The sequence below is a fragment of the Bombus pascuorum genome, chromosome 6, assembly GCF_905332965.1.
Source record: "Bombus pascuorum chromosome 6, iyBomPasc1.1, whole genome shotgun sequence".
NCBI lineage: Eukaryota > Metazoa > Arthropoda > Insecta > Hymenoptera > Apidae > Bombus > Bombus pascuorum.
In genome coordinates this window covers 3561941-3584959 of record NC_083493.1, presented here as the reverse complement: position 1 = coordinate 3584959, position 23019 = coordinate 3561941, and the positions used below count along the sequence as shown (strand labels likewise).

Here is a 23019-nt window from a genome sequence, read left to right as displayed (position 1 = left end):
TAGTTTACGTATAATGCGGGGCAGATAGATAGGATCCAAATCGAAGTTTGCTTTTAATTAATCGTGAATGCATCAATTACTTTCACTTAGAGTTTCCCCTGATAATTATTATTTTATGTAAGTGCAATCACGAGTCCAGATTGGAATCGCATTGTATTTCCAATGTGAAAGTGCTCTCTACTCGCCGATAACAGATATAATTTTGCCGAGAATGCCACGGTTCTTGCTACTTTTGTTATTTTATTCTTCTTTCAGTCAATTTCTGTACGATAATTCCTTTCACTCTTTCAGAAGATTTTCTTTCCTTTTCTTAAGAGAAGATAATAAATCGCAGGTTTTTCAAAGTGTGTTACTTTATATCAAATTGTTGTAAGAAATTAAGTTGTAAGAAGATAAATACTACAAAAGATAAATGAAAATTTTAAGGCTGTTTTACGTAACTTTTTTCTGTCTTATGTGACGAAGACGTAAAGTGTAACGATCGATGCAAGCAGGCATTTGAGGCATAAAACACCCAACATAATGTCAGTGACATGCATCCTTCAAGCTCGCGCTAGATGTAATCAAAGAGGCTTGATTTGCAATTAATAACTCCTTCGTTGATGATTCTTGATGATCTTTGACGGTCGGTTCTTTTGGCCTGTTAATGAATGTGTCTCGATTCATGAGTCAAGATTTACGATCCTCTCTTCAGTTCTGTATCATGCAACGTAAGAACAACGTGTCTTCTCTTTTCTTACTTTTGTTGCGGCTCGAATTGAAAAGTAACGATAAAAATATAAAACGAATCGGTCTTTACGGAGTTTATAACTCCATCATAGCCTTTTGTACTTGTACTCGACAAACGTAAGAATCAATCGTTATTAAGCTTAGTAGTATTTAAAAATGAGTAAAATTCAATAGTTTATGTATCTATATTTTTTATAATTAATCAAGGCAAATTCTTAAAATTTATTTCGCTTCCTCACTTTTGCCAATAATTCTACGATTTTATAAAAATATAAATTGACACGAACATTCACCGTCTAATAATAAACTATTCTTTAAAACATTTCCAATAAACTTTCGAGTCCAATAAAATCCAATTTCCCTGGTTACAAAAGCAACGCAATATTCGCTGTTAAAGGAGGAAGCAGCGCGAATTGATCGATAAATACGATCTCACTGGCAACAAGTTGAAGCTAGAACAATCCGGACGTGCGGAGAAAAAGAATGTCGGATAAATTAATCCTGACTTCGTGGCCACGATCCCGATCTTTTTTCGCGTTGTCACTTCTGTCGTCGGGCATGGATCTCAAAAGGAATACGCACGATCAAATATCTCACGTGTGGCGTGTCAGCCGGTTAGAAAGTCCGCTAGCTCGATCCTCGAAAATGTCCCTCATGCATTAATCATTGTCTAGCTCGCGCGATTCTCTAACAACGCTGTTCGATTTCAATGAGTGCGCACTGTTCCGTACCGACAAGGTGGAAGAGCTAGAATAGCGAACAAGATTGATAAATAGGTTTCTATGTTATAGCGTATCGTTGCTGATGAATAAATTTCGATTTCTGTTCCTCTCTTTTCTTTTCTTTTTTTCCGAGAAAAAAGATTCTAAATAACATGAGTGGAAGAATAAGTTTTCTAATAGAGTCGTTTATCAAGCATTTTCCGTCATAGTCTATTGAAAATACCGTTTTGCGTTTTATTTTGCTTTTATAATCAACGAGAATGTAATTAATATAAAAATCATTTCTGTACATAGAATAAATATTCTATGTTTTATACCAAAATTCATTGATTGTTACACAGAGGTTTCCAGCGTTGTTACATTTTTTGCGATAACCGGTTTTTTAAAGTAAAAGTTTATGTAATAAGCATAACGTGTAGTAGCGTGGCTTATAGAGCTCAGTGTTATTAAACTTCTTATGAAAAATTTTTTAATAATGTATAATTTAAAGCGAAATATAATTAAAAGTTGTCCTGAAACGTTCAGCTCTGTGTATCTTTGATGAAACTAATAGGTACTGCCCGAGCTTATTAAATTCGATTTAAATAACCGAATTATAAACGGCATGATTGTTATTTATAATTAAAAAATGTACGAAAAATAATTTATCTTTATATGTTCAATTACCGTATGGTTATTTAAACGATGACACGAAATTGCAACGATCGTAATTCAGGCGATGGGAATGAAACGTTGGTTACAAAAGAAGCTCGCACCATTTCCAACGAAGCTCTGCCGTTCATTCACACAGTTATCGCGACGTATCCGTGCCGGAGAAAGAACGTGGAAGCAATTAGGCCATCTCGCCGAGATGAAATCTGCGTGTGAATTGACGGAGCTACGTTGATGATGTCGCCGGAGGATCGATGTGAATAAAAATGAAGTTAAGAATAAAGTTTGACGTTGACCAGTACGCTGTCTTAATCAGACAGCTTAATCTCGTTACTTGGTTTTCAATCAATGCCTCTATGGGGATTCGTAATAGAGGATAAACTAAAATAGAACACTTTTTCTCATAATACGAATAAATTAGAAATCTTTCGCTTCATTGATGTTGAGATATTATTACACAAGCTGTTCAAAGCTTGAAGTAAAATTGAAAGGTTACGATTCTTAACTTCGTTTATTGATCCGTGTTATTTCTCTGCTGCTTTCTGTTGTTTCATAAAGTGACGTAATATTACGTCAGCGACTGCGTATGTGTTAAAAACAGAATTAATCAATATATCGTGAAAAACAGGACGTATCAAGCACCAAAACTGTATAAATAAAAAAATTTTACCAAATTTAGTAATAAATTTTTTACACTAAAGCATAAAGTATAAGATGCAATATAGAAACAAATTGACAGAAAGCTATAAAGATTCACTTTTCATCGTAACGTCGTCGAAAGAGGGAAGAATAATCGCGGCTAAGCGAAATGGCGCGAGGGTGCGGCACGCGGATGAAATTAAAAGCCTGGAAGGAAGATTCGTGCGGAGCACGAAACGACGTAATTTGCTCACGTGTCCTATGTCATTGGCGACCAACCCTGTTCATCGTAGTCGGATAATACACGGTAAATTCCAAACGATTATCTACGTGACTCACCAAACTTAAAATTCTCTAATGTACGAGACATTAGAGAATGCTGTTCGTGCTTTTAGATTTTTCGAAGATACAGAAAATAATGTTGCAGTTTAATTATATGATCATACAATTCTTAATATAATTTAAAGTACCATGCTCTTCGATTTATATCGTTCTTTGTATATAAAAGAATATTTGTTTCCTCTTTTGGGAGTGATCGACTATATAAGAAAGAGATTATCGAGCAATAATAATATCGATATTTTGCAAGTTTATCATTCGAATACGAAACGTATGTGAGAAATATATCAATAAAAATTCGCAGTCCGATGTCCGAAGTAAAAGACGAATAATTCGAAGAATCGATTCTGTCCCGAGTACACACGTTCCGTCAACGATCGTCTCGCACGATCCTTCCAACAATTACCGATTCACTCAATTTTTTGCAACGTCTAGCACGATTTCCTCCGCCGGATGTTACCGTGTGAAACAATACGTAGTAGAACGTAGATGTAAAGTGAAATGATAGGGGTGAAAATGAAGGGATAGAGAAACGTGTGCGTGACGTAGATGCAACGATTCTGAATTTTTTTCAACCACTCAATTCTTATCCACGTACAACGCGAAATCGGTTTTACAACGTGGAAAAACCGGCTTGTAATTTGACAACGAGATTCCTCTAGTATATAAATTCAGTCTGTTTTTACTTCTACTATACCATAGTATAATATGATATTGTATTAGGTTGTCCGAAAAGTGTCTGTCTTTCGCAAACGTGTTTTTTACAACAGTGCGTCTTTATATAAACGTGAAACCATGTTTGTGCAATGTCGCGGTGTTTATCTCAACAGAACAAAATGGATCGTACGTAATTCGACAATATAATATAAAACAAAAAACGTTGTGCGTTTATTATTTCCTCATAAAACGAAAGAAACTTTTCAGACAATGTAATAGTATCAAAGGCTTGCTCCACCAATTTATGCATTTTAGTAATATCCGTATGTTACGAGTATTATTTCAAATCAATCAAACAGCAATTACGAGCACAGTACCTTCGATCCTTAATTTTTATGCTTCGTGTTATAATCACGACATTATCATCTACGACAAGAATCGAACGTAATTCTAACCATTCGTCAAATCCACAGCCAAGTCAATGGCTTTTCCCTATCCGTAATATTCATGTTCGCAATTATGTAATTGGAAATAGATGGTACGTTTTCGTGATTTAAGGCGCTTCCGGTTAGGTTGTTGGCGAGCTAGACGGCTTTCTCGACGTCGTTGCGTCGGGGCGGCATCGCTTCCGGTGAGCGGAGCAGAACAGCAGCGCCGGTCGAAGCCGCTGTTGCGTTTTTTCATCGTGACATTTTTTCGATCTCGCTCGAAGCGGCAGACAGGGAAAAAGTCTAACGTTGCTCCAACCCGTTTGCCCTAGATAGCACGCGCGAGAGATGTCCGCGCTCGCTCGCTCGCTCGCTCGCTCACAAACGCGTGTGTACACGCAGACACGGGCGAACGTCGGCAATCGCGGCACGTACGCGTTATGAACGAAGGAACAAGGTGCGTTGGTCACTGGGGCGTTGACCTGGCTGGACCAAAGGAGCGCGAGCGGAATCTCGCCTCTGCCGGAGGATGAGAGTCGAAGGAGTCCGTTTTTTCTCCCAATTGCTTCTCCTCCTCCCGTTGTCCTTTTGTCGATTCTCTTTTTGCCGACCACGTGAGAGAGCACGTAATCTCATCGCGGAAGAAAACTGCTGGGTGATTAGTGTTTACAGGATTTTGAAATATTGGTGGAAGAATTGTTGAAAATTGTCGATGTAACGATGTTCACAGTTAATTTGCGAGGTAACTTTTGCATTGATAAGATTTATTGGGATATAGCATTTTGCGATAAATGGACTATTTACACATTCTATTTTCAAAATTATATTTGATCCAGTGAATGATATTTAACATAATTTAACATATCTTGCGAATAGAAAGATCATCAAATTTTTATTTATTGACAATACGGATTACAGGAGAAGATTGTTTAATCCGCAGATGATGTTTCGAAAACTACGTTTGGAAGTTTATCGTATGTTGATTCATATTTGTACAATATTTATTGAAGTTTGGTTTAGTTATGAAATAGATATAACAGCATGTTTGAGTTGCTAGAGTATAACTGCTAACTAACGTATTAGCTAAAACGATGTGCCCTCTGTTCTTTTAGTTAGCGTTAAGTGGAGATTGTGGTAATCAAAGGCTAATGTGTTATCACCTTTGTTTTAGTACGAAAAGGGCTTCAAGTGCTGCGTCTCGTGGCTGCTTTCGATAGCTTAGGATCGATTAGCACTTAGTTTATCAGATGATAGTCGAAGGCAGGTTACAATAGCAATTCTCGAACTGTTGAATTTACAAGTTCCTCCTGCGTCTATTCGTCTTCTAAGAATTATGTTGGAAGACCAGGGAACCTCGTTAGCGTAAAGACTATACCTATTAATTTTTTGTTTATACCGAATTAGAATTAAACGCGGCTGAAAATTTCTTAAATACACATTTCTCAAAATGAGGCATAAGAACTACTTGCTAGAACAATTTGCTGCTTAAGGTATTCAACTCTTTGAAACCTAAAGCATTGGTCTTAATAATGTCCTTCGTTCTCAAACGTTTAAATTTTCAAATTAAGATTTTTTAATTTCTCCAAGTTTCCGATTTAAGGTTCTCATTTTCTCATACATTAGATACTTCACTCTTACTTACTCACTCATTTACTTACTCATACTTATTTCACTCGCATAAAATCAAAGTTTCTTTTCCTTTTCGTACGATAATAAAACGTCACAAGCAAACAAACATTTCCGGAGCAATAAGGGGTCCTTTAGAGAGGAATCAGAGTAGAGTCGCTTTCTCGACAGCATCGCGTGCTCGCATCATATCTGATAGGCTCGTGCGCTCGCTTTTATCGAGCATAATATCCTGTTCTCGCCAAGCAATTCGCGGATCCGCTTCAAAAGGCACCGAATTATTTGGTTGGCGTGCCGTTTCACGCGGCGGGCCCTTCGAAAAATCACGGCGGATCGCCGTTGACCCAATTCAACACGGACAATTTCGAGTCGCACAATCGGCTACTTAATGAACTTTTAAAAGCCGTCTATTACGTTCCACTATAATCAGGCATCGGTTCCGTACGCTTAACGCTTTTTCGGTTCGGCCGAGGTAGTAATTACGTCATCTGAACTCGCCTCAATAACGATTATAACGTTCCGGTAACGTTACGAGATTGAAAGCTGCTCTTCCTTGCCTCTCTCGAGGTCACCGTGAATCGAAAACTTTTTAACACAGGTCTCGTAAAACAAGAAAGAAAAAGAAGAAAATGTGAAAGAAGGAAACGAGAAGAATGAGAAGAAAAAGAGCTCGCTCGTGGTGTTGGTTTCGTACTCGTCGCTGCCCTCATGCTTTTTATTCCATGCTGTTTAATTTTGCGCCGTTCTCGATCGAGCTTCCTTCGTGAAAACGACCCTTATCGATTAATTAAAAGGTTAACAACTCCGCGCAACGACCAGGTGATTTTGAAATTATTCCATGATTACTGATTTTAACCTTTTAATTTTTTTTTTTTTTTTTCTTTTTTCTCAAGCTCGCGATTTTAACCGTATACGAAACATGCCACTGACTTGATCTCCCTTTAAAGAAATTTTCTCTTCCTTATACATAATCATATATTAGACAGAAATTTCTTCCACCAATCTGTTTATCGTTCCATTTCGTTTAACGGATATCGATGCAACAAATACGACGTCCTGGAATATTGTTGAGAAAGCACGTCGTTGAACGCGAGGTTCTTCATCTCTTCTTCTACGTTTTATAGTTATTCACGCCGGATTACGTTATGAAAGATCAATGCAACTTACGAGTTCTTTGATATGCCAGCGTGCTCCTCTTGTACCTGATAATCGGCACGCGATACAAATGTAAAATACAAATACAAAAGCCGCGCTTCATTAACGCGAGTACTGAGTCTCGTGCTTATTAATAAACGACCGTTGAACAATGACCAGCAACAGAAAGCATCATCGGACACAGATATCACGGGTCGTATTATCGCGTTTTACGGCCGTGTAAATTACGGCTCGCAGGTTTTCGCGCGGCAAAAACCTCCGACTCGCTTTCTTCGCGTTCTCTGCGCACGTTTCTGGACCGCAGGGACAATATCTAGTTGACCGTTCCGCGAGATAAGTCACTAGGATTATGTACTTCGACGTGTTCACTTTCGATGACTGTGCGAACTGGAGCATGGCGACGGGTACGCGGCATCGTTCTCCGTCCCGCGTGGCCTCACCGTGAATTTTGAATCGCGTTTGATACAAGGATTGTCATATAAGAATATAAGGATCGAATATAAGCATCTTTTTTCATACCTCTTCGCACATGTTCAAACATCGTCGAATCACTTTGAAAAACTGAATCTCTCTGCTATCATCGAAATACCTGTCAATCATCTCACAATATCATCTGCCAACTGCCCGTGCAGCGCACTGATACAGCGGATTTCCCTCACGCAACGCGACCCCATAACTCGACGACGTAACAACCGTCCTCTATTGAAACACACATTCCATCGTTGCGTCTTTAAATCTTCTATGCAGGATAATCCATACATACAGCACCTCGAAACTCCTATAACGGCGTTGCATCTCGTCATCCTCGTTCGACGGGATCACGAAGTCGCGATCCAGGGAACGTAACCGTGCGATCTATCGTTCGGAGGGTTTCGAAGAACATTGCAGCTGACCGGATGCAACGGGTTCGAGAATTGCAAGTCGTCGAAACGAAGTTGCTGGGACTGGAAACGGTTAGAAGAGGAAAGAAAGAAAGAATCGCGGGTTAACGTAAGCTTGAGGAACGAATACGATATCGTTGCAACGAGATTCTGATCGACTCTGGTATCCACCTACCTCGCGACCGTTTCTCGATCGCGAAACCGCAACCAGGCCTGGCCCCGAATGGATTCGAGAGGATGCTGTGTGCCCTAATGGCCGAGTAGAATCGAATGCACCGGGGCTCGTTTTGCTTCTTCTCTTTTTCGCTCGCAAGAACCTTCTTTTCTTCTTTCTCGTGGTACTCGATCTCGTCATCGTATCGATCTACCGCGGAGATCATTTTGCGATTGCTCTTGGCGAACAAAGAGAACAGGAAATCTACGTGTGTACTTACGATTTCAGACAGGAATGTTCGTTCTAAAGCGAAAGAGAGTTGATCAGATATAAAAGTAATGTTCCCCTTATGCCCGTTTCTAAGTTTTAAGACAGATGTTTAAATGACGAAAGAGTCCCAATTAGTCACAGGTTTTTTATTTGAGTTACTTAGAAGCCACTTTGGTCAATTCCAAAGCCATAATTTCTAAAAGCATTATTATTTAAATTTGGAATTTACAATTAATTATGCTGTTTCTTTTTTACGATAATTAAGTTTACAAGGATAAGTTGTTCGTTTTCTGAGAACTGAACATTAAATTTTCAAGCTTACAAAAAGTGGAGTCATTTAACACCATGAGATTATATAAAGGGTTAAGGATATGTTTTATGTCTAACTTCACGATAGTGTTTTACGTACGTGGGCAAATTTTAGACTCTCGATTCCTATGCTTCAATCATCTTTACGAGCGTCACGTTTTATTCTAACGACTGAGTGTGTATTTTCAAACTAGTGGATTTTATCGAATCGTTTTAACGACTGAAAAGATTCGATCTTCGTCAATCAGTTAATCGATAAGCGGCCGATGGGATTGAGACAGATACACGTCACGCTCCCGTTATATGCGTCCTTCATCAACTCTTCTCTCTTTTTTTATTATCTTCTCCCACTCTTTTTCATCGTAGTGTTTGTAATATAATTCGTTTTATGGCTTATAAATCGAACGCATTTACGATCGCGCGGATCTTTTTACGAGATTATTGTTCGTGATTCGACACCGTTTTGCAAAGGAATTCCTAAACGATAGTCTTTTAAATACATCTCGCGATATATCATCGTTGTGCCGGAGTAACTATGTTAATGAACGATACCTAAGAGCAACGTCGCGGTTTGACGGGCTGCATAGTCTACGAACATCATAAAGCAATAGACCGATAATTTATTAGATGATTACGGCGCTTACGCGTGTAAATGACAAATTATTATAAACTGTCGACGAACTGTCTGTTTTATCAAAGACAACGCGACTGGATGACGATATTGTGTCTTTAGTCGATGTTCAGCTTTCTCTGTGCAAATAGTATTATTGTTGCTAAAGAAATCAAAATTGCTTCAGGAATTCCTTTATCCTTTATCGTAGAATAGATTTTTTGTATTTCTGTCGATAAAAACTTCAGCTCAACTTCAAAACCTAATATGTAATTCCAATATAAACGATGAAAATGGGCAAAAAGATGTCTGGATTGAGAAAAGCGTGGCGAGAACGATGAGTTGGAACGAAATCGGCTGGCTGCAGACTCGATTCCGCAAGAATGGTGGTTGTATTAGAAGCGACTCGCGCAATTCGACTCTAATCGCGTGGTCGAAGACGTGATTGTAATAACAAATCTCGAGCAAGCCACGCCTATTTACCATTATCATTCGCTGGACTATGGATAAGAAACGAAATAGCAATGATCGGATCCAGACGGTCGTGATTGCGATCGTAACGTCCAATCCAGCGACACGCAATTGGCAACGTGATTTTCTGGTAATCAGTGCTCGCATTTATTTCTGCTTTTCCCGTTTAAATTGTTTCCCGTTTGCTCGTTCACTGGTCTTGCGCTAACTCGATCGATCGCTCGCGAGTAGAAACGTTTACGAAATTTAATGGGAAAAAATTTACGCTTTGAAGTAGCAATCTAAAACGTGAATCGAGAAAAATGAGTGAAAGTTCAATGTGACAACAGATTTTATTATTCGATTTCTTTCACTATAGAAATTTGAATATGAATTATTTAACAGAAGCAGTATTATCTTTTAAAAAGTAATCGAATTCTGCGATGTCTGATTATCTTATCTGATATTATACTTACGTGTGTGTATATGTATAAATGATATATTATAGAACGTGTCGATCGATGCTTAAGCGAAAAGATGATATTTGATTATTCTATAATTTTTAATACTTCGCTATGTATTATTAACTTCACATTATATTGGAAGTCGTTAAACATTCGACAGAATATTGATATAAATTAATTAGTATTTTCTATGCTTTTCCAATAGTGTGCTTTTAAACGACGCAAAAATATGATTAATGGTATCCCGTTTCTCTTCTCTGCCCAAATACATGTACACACTTATACGAATATAGTTTTTCTAATGTTTTTTCTAGCGATCAATGAAATGTGTGTTAATTAAGTACCTATTAATAAATGGAAATTGTATTTGCCAGTGAAAAAAAACAGATACAACTAAAGAGGTTCTCGTCACACCAGTTTTTTTCTCTAATATATGCGTGATATACTTTAGTACCTGATTCTACGAGTACCATAATGACAGATAGTCTTACCTATTGGATAGAGTAGAAAAAAAGATTACGCAGACACAAGAAGAAAATAAGAGCACACGACTGTTAAAATTCGTATACATACCTTAACCAGTTAGCTACATTAATTTGTAACACTGGAAAAGTACACTCGTGATTTCTCTTCAATCTCATTACCCTATTCTCATCAAATCCTCTTATATCCTCTAGAGCTCTCTCGCTTATCTTAGCTTAAATTATTTAATTATGTTTCTCATATTTTTATTTCGCCTATGTAGTGTCATGTTACATGTTGTTTATAACTGAATACTATACTGAAAAAACAGATGAAAAAGAATTTATTTAAATGACAGATATACATTAAGCAAGTTTCCGCCACTATTCGCAGCGGAAATTATACCGATCTAAATACTTGTTAATTTATCACGTATCAAGTTCTTCCTACCTCGTAAACCTAAAAAACTATTTAATGAAATGATACTGATATCGCATGCATACATATGTATAAGGGGTTTTAATCTGCACAGAGTATTATCTACCAAATTTGCATATACAATACTATACATTATTAATAAATCACATATACTATAATACTGCTACTACTATTATTACAATATATAAGTAGTAATTATATTAATAAATCAACTTCGTTACACGTGTGAAGAAAAATGCCTGATCAGAGGATGTAATTCTGTGGGTAGAACAATTAGACGAAAACCTCTGAATTCTTCTAATGATGAAAATCGGAGACATCATAATAATTCCTAACCAGTTATTTGTTACGACTTGTTTGAAAAGTCTGTATCTAACATGTGTCGTAAAAAGTAAGCGATGAGAGGTATACTCGTCAAACACAAAGTATATGTAGCTGTTATAATATACAATTAGGTTGTAACGAAAAGACTGTTTTATTTCGTAATATTATCACTGCAATTTACTGCAATTATTAAATTGCAATTTAAACAGCAAATTGTAATTACTTTTTACTTTATACTTGTCAAAGCAGCTAACTGGGTGAAGTCAAATATAGGTAGAAATAACTAAATTCTCGTGAAACTATTAATAAATTTTGTCGGTTTCTGGATTAAAGTTAGATGGAAGAAACACAGGACGAATGTAAATTGTCTTCGAGCGAGCTGATTTTTCACATGTCCCGAAAACGTAAGGCGAGTAGATCAAGCGAATGGAGTCTATGTAAACGACGGGAACGCTGACGAGAAAATCGAGCGGAGATAAGCGGATACAGGTAGGCCGGGGCGACAGGGACGTCGTGCCATTTGTACAGCAATATATTATCCAAGCCAGTATTATGTCGTATCGTACAGGTTGGATGGCCTTTACCATCAGGGACATTGTGCGGATCCCATACGTGGCCACATATTGTGCGACACGGCCGCCGCTATCTGCATCCGGCAGAGACACCCTTACAAGAGACGTGAAAATATGCTCAAAGATTTCTCCGGGGAACGTCAATGCATCTCACACCCGAAAGACGTATTCACCGTTATCGAGTAATCCTTCTCTAATCTGAAAAATGTATCGCGCCGCGCTGTGCCGTTCGACGATCGCGTTCGGCACGCGAATACACATTAACTCGAATAGGGTAAGCTGTCGAGTCTATTGCTATTATGTTTGGATCTTTTTATCGTTCCTGAATGGATTCGTGATAGGATACTAGGGAGTTAATACTACGCCTGTTGATTTGACGTTGTTGTAATTAAGCTTAGATATTAAGATCAGAAAAGGAAAAGAAAAAGAAAAGGATTGATGCAGGAGGGTAAAATGAGGTTACATCGAAGCTTGTACATCACGTTTTCTCTTTATGAGAAATAGGATACAAATTTTGTAATGTGGAGAATTAAAATTAGGGCTGATTGAGATTAAATATTATAATGAAATTCGAAATAAATTGAAATTAAAAATATTACATTCTAAAATGTACCTTGGAATTTCTGATCTCCTTATATCGTCTCTTTGCGATAAATAAAATCATGACAATACGTCGTTTGTTTTTTTAAACTATTAAATTCTAATTATGTGCCTGGTTCGTGCAATTGAGAACTTCATAAAATATGAAATTGATGAGTTTGACTTCTGAGCGGTTCAATTATATCATCGAGTTCCAATTAAAAATATTTTATCGGCAATTAAACAGATTTATGATAATCATAACGGCACATAACTGACTACAGAATTGTCGTCGAAAGTTGAAATTACAACAAATTGCGACAGAATATTCAACCACGCGTAAGCAAAACTCTTGTAAATTTCGAATTTCGTTCTTTTCGTTTTTTGCTTCAAATTTCCAAGTACTTTACACGCTCGTATATCTCGTTTATAGAGCACGCCCCGGTCTATTTTTATTCAGGTAACACATTGTAAATCACGAGAAACGCGCAGCGTTCCACTTTCATAGAAGTGTTCGAACGCGTCGCGCTCGTTCTCCTCGAAATTCCCCCGCTTACGTCACGATATATCGAGCAGCGTTCTTGTAACACGGCCGACGTATCTCCCCTTGTATCCTGACACGGAGAATGCGTCGAACGAGTTCGTTAACCATTCTCCTTTTTGCTCGTTCCCCGCACGGTCGCCTCTTTCTTCCCTATTGGACACGGATCCACGCTGTTTTCGGCAGTGATCTCATAATTACGTACGTGGGTGGCTTTCTCGCACCGATTTTTGCTTCTCCGGCACTCTGTGCTCGTTCGATAACTTTTACGTGAACAACTCCGTTATCGAACAATTTCAAAATAATTACAATGTTGAGATAAAAACTTCTTTACACGAAAGTTTTTATTGTATCATGTCTGATTAGATAACTGTTATCAAGAAAGTCACTGTCGATAATTAATAGAATCAGTGGACGAGACAATTTTTTAATTATTTATCATAAAGAGATTTTTAAAAGCTGAATTAAAGAATATCGAACAATTTTCTAGTTGTTTGATTTTCAGATGTTATTACACTCTGTACATACACACAAACAAGTCTCTATCACATATCATCCCATAAATTCGTCAATACTTGCCTACGATTCGCTGTGAACTTTTCTCAAAAATGGAATTATATCACAGCCACTCAGCGTAGAGTTTCATGCGTAATTAAAATCACTTAAACGATTTAACTTGAAAAAGAAAAAAGGAAACATAGGAAACGAAATCACAGCAGTATCCGTCGAGGCTGGACAGGTGCGCGAAATGTGTAAGGAGGAAGAGGAAAAAAGAGCTGATCTGTCTTCGCATGCCGGAGGGACCAGCCTCCTTTGGAAACTGCGATTCCAAGGTCCGTTGTTGCCAGTTACTATTCATCTGACCCGAATATTTTTACTCGTTAAAGCTTGATATCGATCCTCGCGATAACAAGGGCGCGTATCTCAGAAGCGAGGATTGTCTTGCGAATACGCGATGAAAATATAAAGAGAATGGATTAAAATCACGTTTAATACGAAAGGTGAGAAATATTTTAGCACAATATTATGTGAAATGTTTTAATTTATTTTTTATAAGAAATATAATGCTACGAGTTTATTAAAACAACGAAAAAGTGGTTAATTGAATGTTGGTATAATTTTAAAAGATTTTTATATCGAATAATTCGGCATATTTATTGTCACTCAACAATATCGCGGTGTAATTGACGAGATATGATTTTAAAAGGTATTAAGTACTTTCATTTACTCTGACATGATCATTTTCTTGAAAAGGAACATTCATAATTATAATACTATGATTGGAGGCAACAATAAATGCAACAATGATATTTCTGGCAAATTGGTATTTATAACGTAATCGTTAGCAATGGTCGCGTAATTCACGACCGATTACGGTTCAGTTATTCCACTATAAATCCGCAGTCGAAGCTGTTAGCTTCGTTTCGTTTGTTGGTTTTTGCGCGAATATTAAGTCGCGGAATGGAACATGAGGTAACAGAACAACGTATGCTCTAAGCAAGTTTATTGCAGTTTAAATTATATACCGCCGCTAACTGTTCCAGCAAAACATTCTTTCTTAATGAGCGTCTTATTTCACGTTCGCCGTTGCTCATATTTGGGTTAACATATGGAGGAATGTTCCCCTGTATGCGATCCTGTCACAGGATGCCGACATTTTTTTCTCTATTTCTGCACGCGCATGCTATTCATCAAAATATCGGACATCAACGATAATACGATCTTCTAATCGTTACGAGGGAACAAAATGAAAATCGCGATGTTAATTGAGCTTTATGCTGCATTCTAACGGTATCAAAGTTAGTAGAAGTTTGAGTTCCAAAGTTTACAGGCTTTCTTCGGAGCTTCAAATTACTTTGAAAATGAGATCAATATCAATCAATTGACGCGTCTTTTGTGATCACATCATATTTTGAGAGAAGATAGAAACACATCTAGAAGGAGAAAAGATCCAATCTACTAAATTTAACTATTTGTCGGAATTTCAATTACGACGAGCAGCATCATAACACTGATTAATCCTAGAAGTTCCCTTTAAAAGACTTCACTTGCAACCGACATATCGCGATCATTGGCACAAGTTCGAGAGAGTATCGTTACGTTTACTATACCGTCAGTTTTTGCGGCGTAAAACAATCCCTACTCACGTCCGAGCTTCGATTCATCGAACACGCGCTAAAAGCATTCAGACGTATCCTGAAGAGACGAAGAAACGTTCGAATCGCCCATAGCTCTACTTACAGGATGCTAATTGGAAGAATGGCAAGAGAACGAGGATAGTCGTGGAGGAAGATAGAGAAAGCAAGGGTGTACGAGGGGGAGAAAAGGTGAGACCGGTCCGGCGCAATTTACCAGTCGATCGAACGGTCGCGAGCGGTCAGAGGAACGCATTCGCCGAGGTATCGCACAAGCTAAAGAGTTGGTGGCGATTTAAAGCCGGTGACCAAGGAATAAGCTTCGAGGTGTCGACGTCTACTGTCACAGCAACGCCACGCGTTCGCGCAAACAGTCGACACGCAACGTGAAACCGAGCTTATGACTCGCGTGAATGACTATGAACGGCGGTGATATCGTCCGCAGCACACCGCATGAACCAATTGATAGCGAGAGTAATGGCGCGAAAATTAACGAAACTGACAGTGAGGAAGACGGACCTTGCTATTCCGAGATCCGTTGATGGAAAATATCGAAGCATGTGTGAAGCAATCGCGAGTGTGTCGCTCCTATTTAACTCTTCCACCCGTTTATTATCGCTTATTATAGAGAAAGATATGCAAGAATACCGGAGACAGAGTAAAACAAGCATGAAGATAGCGTACAGGCTAGCGTGCTCCTCCGAGGAAGGACCAAGTTGATCGAATGGAATCGTGCATGAATAAGATAGAAGCAGGATGAAAGGGAGTGGATCGGGAAAAAGATAGAGAAAAAAGGATATCGAGTACGCGTGCATGAGGCAAAGACTCGGACTGGTAAATAGTAGAACAAAGCTGGTTCTCGGTGTTTTCCGGCTAGGGAATAGGATAAATATCGTCCATATCTATCTTGATACGATGTCTTGAGAGCATAAGACGGTAGCAACGGTCGGCGAGACAAAGAGGCGACGAGCGGTTCTCGGTCGTGGTTGAACGGAGACAAGTTGCTGCGCTGCTTGTCGAGGTGGGGAATCATCGACAACGACGGTGGACAGTCATGGCGAGGAAGAGAAGCTCTGAGGAAGCTCGTGGAAGAGAAGGGGAGACCGTGTGTTCGCTCAGAGAGGACAGCTGGTATCGACGGCGACGGCGTTCTCTCGTGAAGGTGATACCGATGGCATCGGCCGTGGTAGCGTGGTCGGCGTTGCGTCGGTGGTGGTGGCCGAGGATGCTGGTTATGGTGGTGGTGGTGGCCGAGAGGACGCGGAGGTAGTGGTGGTGGTCCAGCGGGCATATCGTGCGGGCCCGACACTTGCTCTCGACAAGAGCAGGAGAGAGATTTGCCCCCTCCTGCCGCGGGCGGCGCCACTCGAGGAGATCCTTTCCTCTTTTCGCCTCTAGGCCATTCTCGAGAGGCGCGCGCGGCAACGCGGTGTCGCACGATCGGTCCTCGTCGACCTTCGATTGAATACGCGGGCTTCTACGTGTTTCTACCAGGCTTTTCGCGCATCGACTTTTCCAAAATTGCGACACGTTGCACGGCAATCCGGAGTCCGCAGGTTATATTCTCGACCGTTTCCTCTTGGTCTCGTGCGGCTGTCTTCGTACTACCGTGACCGCCCTCTCCGCCCCCACGTGACACTGGCGGCCACGTGACTCAAATCGAAACCGCGGATCTACGTCGTGGGACGTCAACATCCGTCGCACGACGCCCGAGGGATTCGCCGTTCCTCTCAACGCACTCTCGTTCAAGGATGTTTCGACATGGATATTGATCGGTTGCGTTACATCTGCGGACCGGCTCACGTTGTTTCCGATGTGGATCGTATCGGCCATCGATAAAGAAAACGCGTGTGTTACTTGTTGCTACATTGTGACTGCGGAGCCAGGGAATTTCAGGCTATCACGGGAGACGCTAACAAACCCATCGAAGGACAACAAATTTAATCGGTGATTAGGTAGAAATATGAATGAATGGAAATGATGATTGGTGATCGTGTTATGGAACGAGGTGATAGATACAGCTTCATCGACATCAATTTGTTACCAGTGATAATTTTAGAAATCAATACGTAAACTCTCACTTAATCGAATATATTTACAGAAAATTTAACACTTTTGATCAATTAAAACATAAATTATGAACATGCGCGAATTGTGGTGCACAAGGTTTCGAGCATCGAAATCAGAAGTCGTGATGCCGACAGGAAGAGTGCGGGTATCGATCGGTGCAATCCTATTACCGGTAGCGGTCCGCGACTCGATTTCACGGTGAAATCGGGCCAAGCAGGCTAAGTTGAATGTTAGAACAGTAGTAAGCAAGGAACGTACGTCACGAGCTTGACTCGCCACGTGACTGTTCGCAACTGGCTACGTTTTTACGTCTTTTCAGGACTTTTGCGCTCGGCACTTGCGGAACCGCCTCCTTCTTCCAAATGATCTAATCGCGTCGACTCGTTGCGAGTGCATTCGTTCTGTCACTTTCGTGCGTCATACTATAGTTTTTGCTTACATCACGCAGTCATGGACATCGATCAACGCGAGTTCGCTCGCATTTTCGAGCGACGATACGATGTCGATCGCCTCGTTTAATGCGAATCACACCGAACGAAGATATAGTTACGCGGTGACGACCGTGTTATTAAACTGCACGAAGAGGTCGCCTGCAAGAATTCAGGTTTCTACGTCATCGATCAGCGAAACCGGTGGAAAGTCGGAGACTTTAATGCCCGCAGAGACGCGCGCCGCGGGATCGTTTTACGTCTGGTTTTAAAGTTGCGTGCTCCACGCACACGTGAAGCGATTTCGTTCCAGTCGCTTGTTGACTGAAAGTCGATCGTTTCGTTGACGAATCTTACTACCTCCGGTAAATTTGGATTCACAATATATTTAAACACAAGCCAAAAGAGTGTAAACTTTATAATCAACTTAATTAAACCACAAACCGAGCTTCAATCAAGCTGTAAAGAAACATACTTCGTGCGTATCGCTCCACAAAACCCACTCGAACGAGGATTTTTAATGAATTCCAAATAATCCATCTCCGCGACCATCGAGTCGAAATCTTTAAACACCTGTTCACGATCGGAATTCGCGAAGTTTTTCGTTTCGTACACAAGTACTCGTCAGCAGGTATTCCTGCTCGATTCAACGACCGATCATCCAGAGGAAAAAGAAGGTCAGGCTGGTTTGGAAAATTGGATGTGCTCCGGCCGAGGTCCTGTTTAGCGGTGAGCGGCACCGTTATCGGGGACAGGCGATTTATCAGCCCATTGTCTTGAGGCGGGGTGAACGCGAACTCGATTATCGGGCTTCGCCACGAATGTACGAATCGTACTGGGATCGTCAAATCTGGTGGCTTTAACAAACATAAACGCGGATGTATGCGCGAAGAGGAAACAAACTCGTATAGAAGAAAGTGATTAATGAGAGGAAGTCTCAACGAGTATAACTCTGATAGAATGTCAACGAAGCGATGTTCATAGGAGAAGATCGATTCGAATGGAAAGTGATTAATAGACCTGGAATCGTGTCGCAGATTGAAACCGTGGGAGGAAACTCTCGATCATCGATGACAATCTAATTACAGTTTCCTTTTAAGAGTGTTTAATAGCAACGCTATTAAAATAATTTTATAAATCATCATTGAAAAAAGAAAACATCCTGGTCAGATGTATCTATTTAATCGTTAAAACGAATCGTCGAACAAACGATCACGTGAATAGAAAAGGGAATTGGGCACCGAAGGAAGGCTCTATGAACGTGCATCCGTACTCACTGGATGAGTGGAGGTGCCTCGTTGCCACCTCTTGGCAACCGACGCAAATTGTCCCGTCGAAGACGAGACCCGACTGTCCGCGAATTCTGGTAATCGTGACCGAGGAAGCATCTGTGCCGGGAAAAGTGGCTCATCATGTCCGTACTGGAGGCTGGTGAAGCCGACAGGTCGACGATGTCACCGCTGGACGAAGTCGTGTCCCCGACGAGCGTCGAGTCGGAACTGATGGTTACCGACATGTTGGACGAGCACGAGACCACGCTGAACGAACATAGAGACGGCAAGCGTAAGAGAGACACAGACGGCGAGGAGCTCACACCCAGGAAATTGCCCTCACTCACTAGGAACAACAACGACGTGGGCTTTGTCCTCGAGGAGAGCGCCGACGACGATCTCCACGAGGACAGGGATGATGTAAGTTTCTTCCTTTTTTTCCTTTTCACCTTTCTTTTTCACACTAGGGAACGATTTTATTTATTTTGCGATAAACAGTTGAATTTTAAGAACATTGACCGTGTTGATTAATATCATTGATTACATTTCCTGATTCACATTATTCGATTCGACATTGAATAGAGCTAATGGATAGGATTATTTTAAAGAGAAACACGGGAGTGAAAATTCAAAAAGAGTGTTTATATATTAAATACTTTCTGAATGAAAATTTATTAATTAATTTTTAAATGCATTGTTCATAAATCATAAAGTATATACAATTCTGAATACTTCAAACTATTTATAAAAGGTGAAAACCAAGACGTGGAGCTCTTCCTTTCAAAACCACGTGAATGTACACGTCATGGTTTCCGACAATCGGAATCGAAGCAAACATCGATAACACTTAATAACATGTGGAAGCATTGATTATGCGACGTTATTTCTCCCTGTTCGCACAGACATTTCGACTCGACGCGAAAAATGAATATATCGGATGCCATATCACGAAACTTGAGAATACATAGACCGGTGGTATGTGGCAGCGTTTCAGTGACATTTATCCTCTTTTAAACCGTACTCTATAACCCTGTTCGACGGACGGCTCTCAAACTACATTGCGTAGAAACTAAATTCTCACGTGGCAAGTGAAAGACCAGCTGTCGGTTGAAGTGTCCGCCTACGCATGGTTATACCTGCTCCACTGTCGTGAGAGTATTCAACTCTGACATACGGCAACAAATCAGGTGTCCGGATTCAGGACTATCATAAAACGAAGCTATTAGCGCGTCATCTTTACAGACCAGGAAGCTCGATGCACGACCGCTCCTTATTTAGCTAAAGCGCCCTTTCCTTCATTCGAGTCGGAGACTGTCCTGTTTCTGAAGTGTTTCTCGAATCGAAATTTTACGTTTTACGTCTTTAGAAATATTTAAAGATAGTGGTTTTGTATGATTTATCGGGGATAACTGGGAACATGGAAAAGTACTTTCAAGTTAGAAATTTTGTTTGATTGAAATCCCTTTCCCTTGGCTCCATCTGTTCCAATGAAACGATCGTTGAATAGATGTCTTTTCATTGAAAATGTTATGTTTGAGACCATTGGAAATATGTAATGCACGGTTTATTGAAGGTAATTGGCAATATAAAACAAATTCTAATATTAGGAACTTTTCTTTTCTCTTTTTAATTTCACTAATAATAGTAACTGCGATAAACATTTTTGGAGCCTGAGTAATTTCATCCATGCAATTTTGTACTAATGATAGAAAAGCAGTAAATTATAATAGCCGTTCTTTTAATCTAGGAAGGCTTTTCTGCAACTTGTTCTAAACATATTGGGTTATTTAAAAATGATAGCTTGTTAGTACAAATTATCTCATACCGCAATATGGGATGTAACTCAAAGCAGTTATCAGACTTCTTCTAGCGCATAACGAAACGCGTATAATCGTTTATTACGTCATACTGTAACGTTATAATTGCTATCGTAAAGACGACGCACACATTGCTTTAAAGTATTCATCAAGTGGCGTGTAGCGGAAATATCTAGAAACGGGACATTAAAAACAACATTCGTACGTTTATTGCATCGACGTCTCGGTGAACAATATCTCCCATCATCTTCAAATGAAGAAAGAAAGAATGTCGAAAAATGTAGCCAACAATCGTTGGACGAAGCAGAGCGGTAAATCTTAGCTCCTCTAAAATTATTATTTTATCTCATGCTGCTTTTCAACGGACATCATACTTGCTAAATTTCACGCTTGTCATAAAATCCTCCATTACCTGTCTAAACGATTCACGAATACCATTCGCACGTCCTTGATTGATTCTTTCTTCATATTGAACTTTAGTTTCTTTTTAGGTAATCCCTAATTTGTTGAATTTTAATCAAAAAACTGCTGAAATACAAAAGGTCGCGATAAGTGATGAATATCATAAGTATTCGCAATTCTTTCTGAATGTCATCATCGACTCTTCCCCCTTTCTTTATCTTATTTTCATTTTATTTCTAGTTTGTTAAAATTAATTTTATACATAGGGAAATGCTTATTTTACTTTTAATTTACAGGAATACCTACATACTTCCAAAGCGTCGTTCTTTCAAAAGATCATAAGATATCGTAATAGAATTCAATAGATCATATTTCAAATCATTATTCCTTCGAAGTTTCGGATGAACGTTAAAACATTTCTTGACACTGTAACAAGTTAAAATTACAGAAGGCAACAAAATTGATTTATTCTCACTTTCTTCATTTTTATTATCGTTATCATGGATAATACTTTATTCAAATCCTTATCTCGGTCTTTCGATCATATAAACGATCTAATTATCAGAAAATTTATCTCGAGATAGGGATCGCGCACGAGATAAGTGATCGACGGTGCTCCTCCTCTCTGATTGGGCATCGTGATCGTTCGAGGAAGCGATGCCTCTGACCACTCTCGAAAACGGGGACAGAGGCCAGTGAGACGTGCTCACGCGTAGGCAGGATTGTCGTAAGATACAAGCCCATGTGCGAGGTCACGAAACGGGTTTCAGGAAAAATCTACGCGGGATCCTGAGATGTGACCACGCTATCCTATAACTACAGTCCTGCCACTGTTCGATGCAGCGATCCGACGCTATTAGAAGTTCCATTAACCGCTTTTCGTGCCGATACCTGTTCACGTAAGAAAATTTTCTCCCGTGGATGGTTTCTCTTGTAGCAGGTGTACTGCAGGATTCAGTGAATAAATTGTTGTATAGATTAGGCATATGAAAGCCAGCTATGTTTTAGACGAAATTGATGTATGGATTAGTTTGATTGAGATTACGAGACTCTTGGATCAATTGAACTGAATGGTAGTAGCTTTTTATATTTGAGAGAAGGTAGATGAAATTGAAATTTTAGAACGATTTCCTTAATTTGTTCGAGAAAATTCATCAGATTAATTTCATCCAATTGGAGGAAATTAATAATTGTACATGTATGATAATCAGATTTGAAACATGACAGGCCATGTTTTCATATTAGTTAGCTAATACTAGATGCTATTACTACTTAAAACAAAATTATATCTCAAATATGAAACATTAAGCAGACCAAATAGCAATCATAGAATGAATTTATTTCATTTCAGAATTGTTTATCTATGCTATTAAAAATCTTTCAAATTCACTGTAAATCAATCTTTACAAGCGGTCGAAGTAATGAAATAAAGAAACGTCTGGAAATAATAAACGCATAACGAAGAGTTAATATTTCTGAAATGCTTATAAAGGATATCTCGGTACTCTATTTGCACATATTTGAGAGCACATAGAAAAGCGCATTGCGTGGAAACACCGGAAAGGATAATAAGCGAATATCATCCGATGTTGATGTTGTAGTATGAAGTTACGGATAATTTATTTACGTAATCCTGAGATGTTACTGTTTTGTGTACACAGAATCCCAATGAAACGCGTTTACCTCCGTGCCAATTCCAGGATCTATAGAGTAGCATCAGGGATTCCATTAGCCGTATTTCCAGTGGATGCGCCCGTAAAAATCATCCACGATCGTTCTCGACTCGATTCTTCGTGCGACTGTTATCTCTGAATCTATCGTTCGTTCTTGCAACGTATAAAACTCATCTGCAAACTCTGATCGTAATACATATGTACCTATAACGCATCTTCTTCA

General features: G+C 39.4%; 1 protein-coding gene across 4 annotated transcripts in view; it reads left to right on the top strand.

Moving 5' to 3' along the window:
• LOC132908009 (transcription factor AP-2-epsilon) overlaps positions 1–23019 on the top strand; it is a 202637-nt gene that overhangs the window by 99658 nt on the left and 79960 nt on the right. Inside the window, exon 1 of one of the 4 annotated variants that reach the window (XM_060961523.1) lies at positions 17221–19324. The exons of 2 other annotated variants lie outside the window; for them this stretch is intronic. In XM_060961523.1, the coding sequence (XP_060817506.1) occupies positions 19046–19324 (279 nt within the window). In that variant the 5' untranslated portion in view covers positions 17221–19045. Of the gene's footprint in view, positions 1–17220; positions 19325–23019 lie in introns of those variants that run through there. One more of the 4 variants, XM_060961522.1, reaches the window with a different exon arrangement.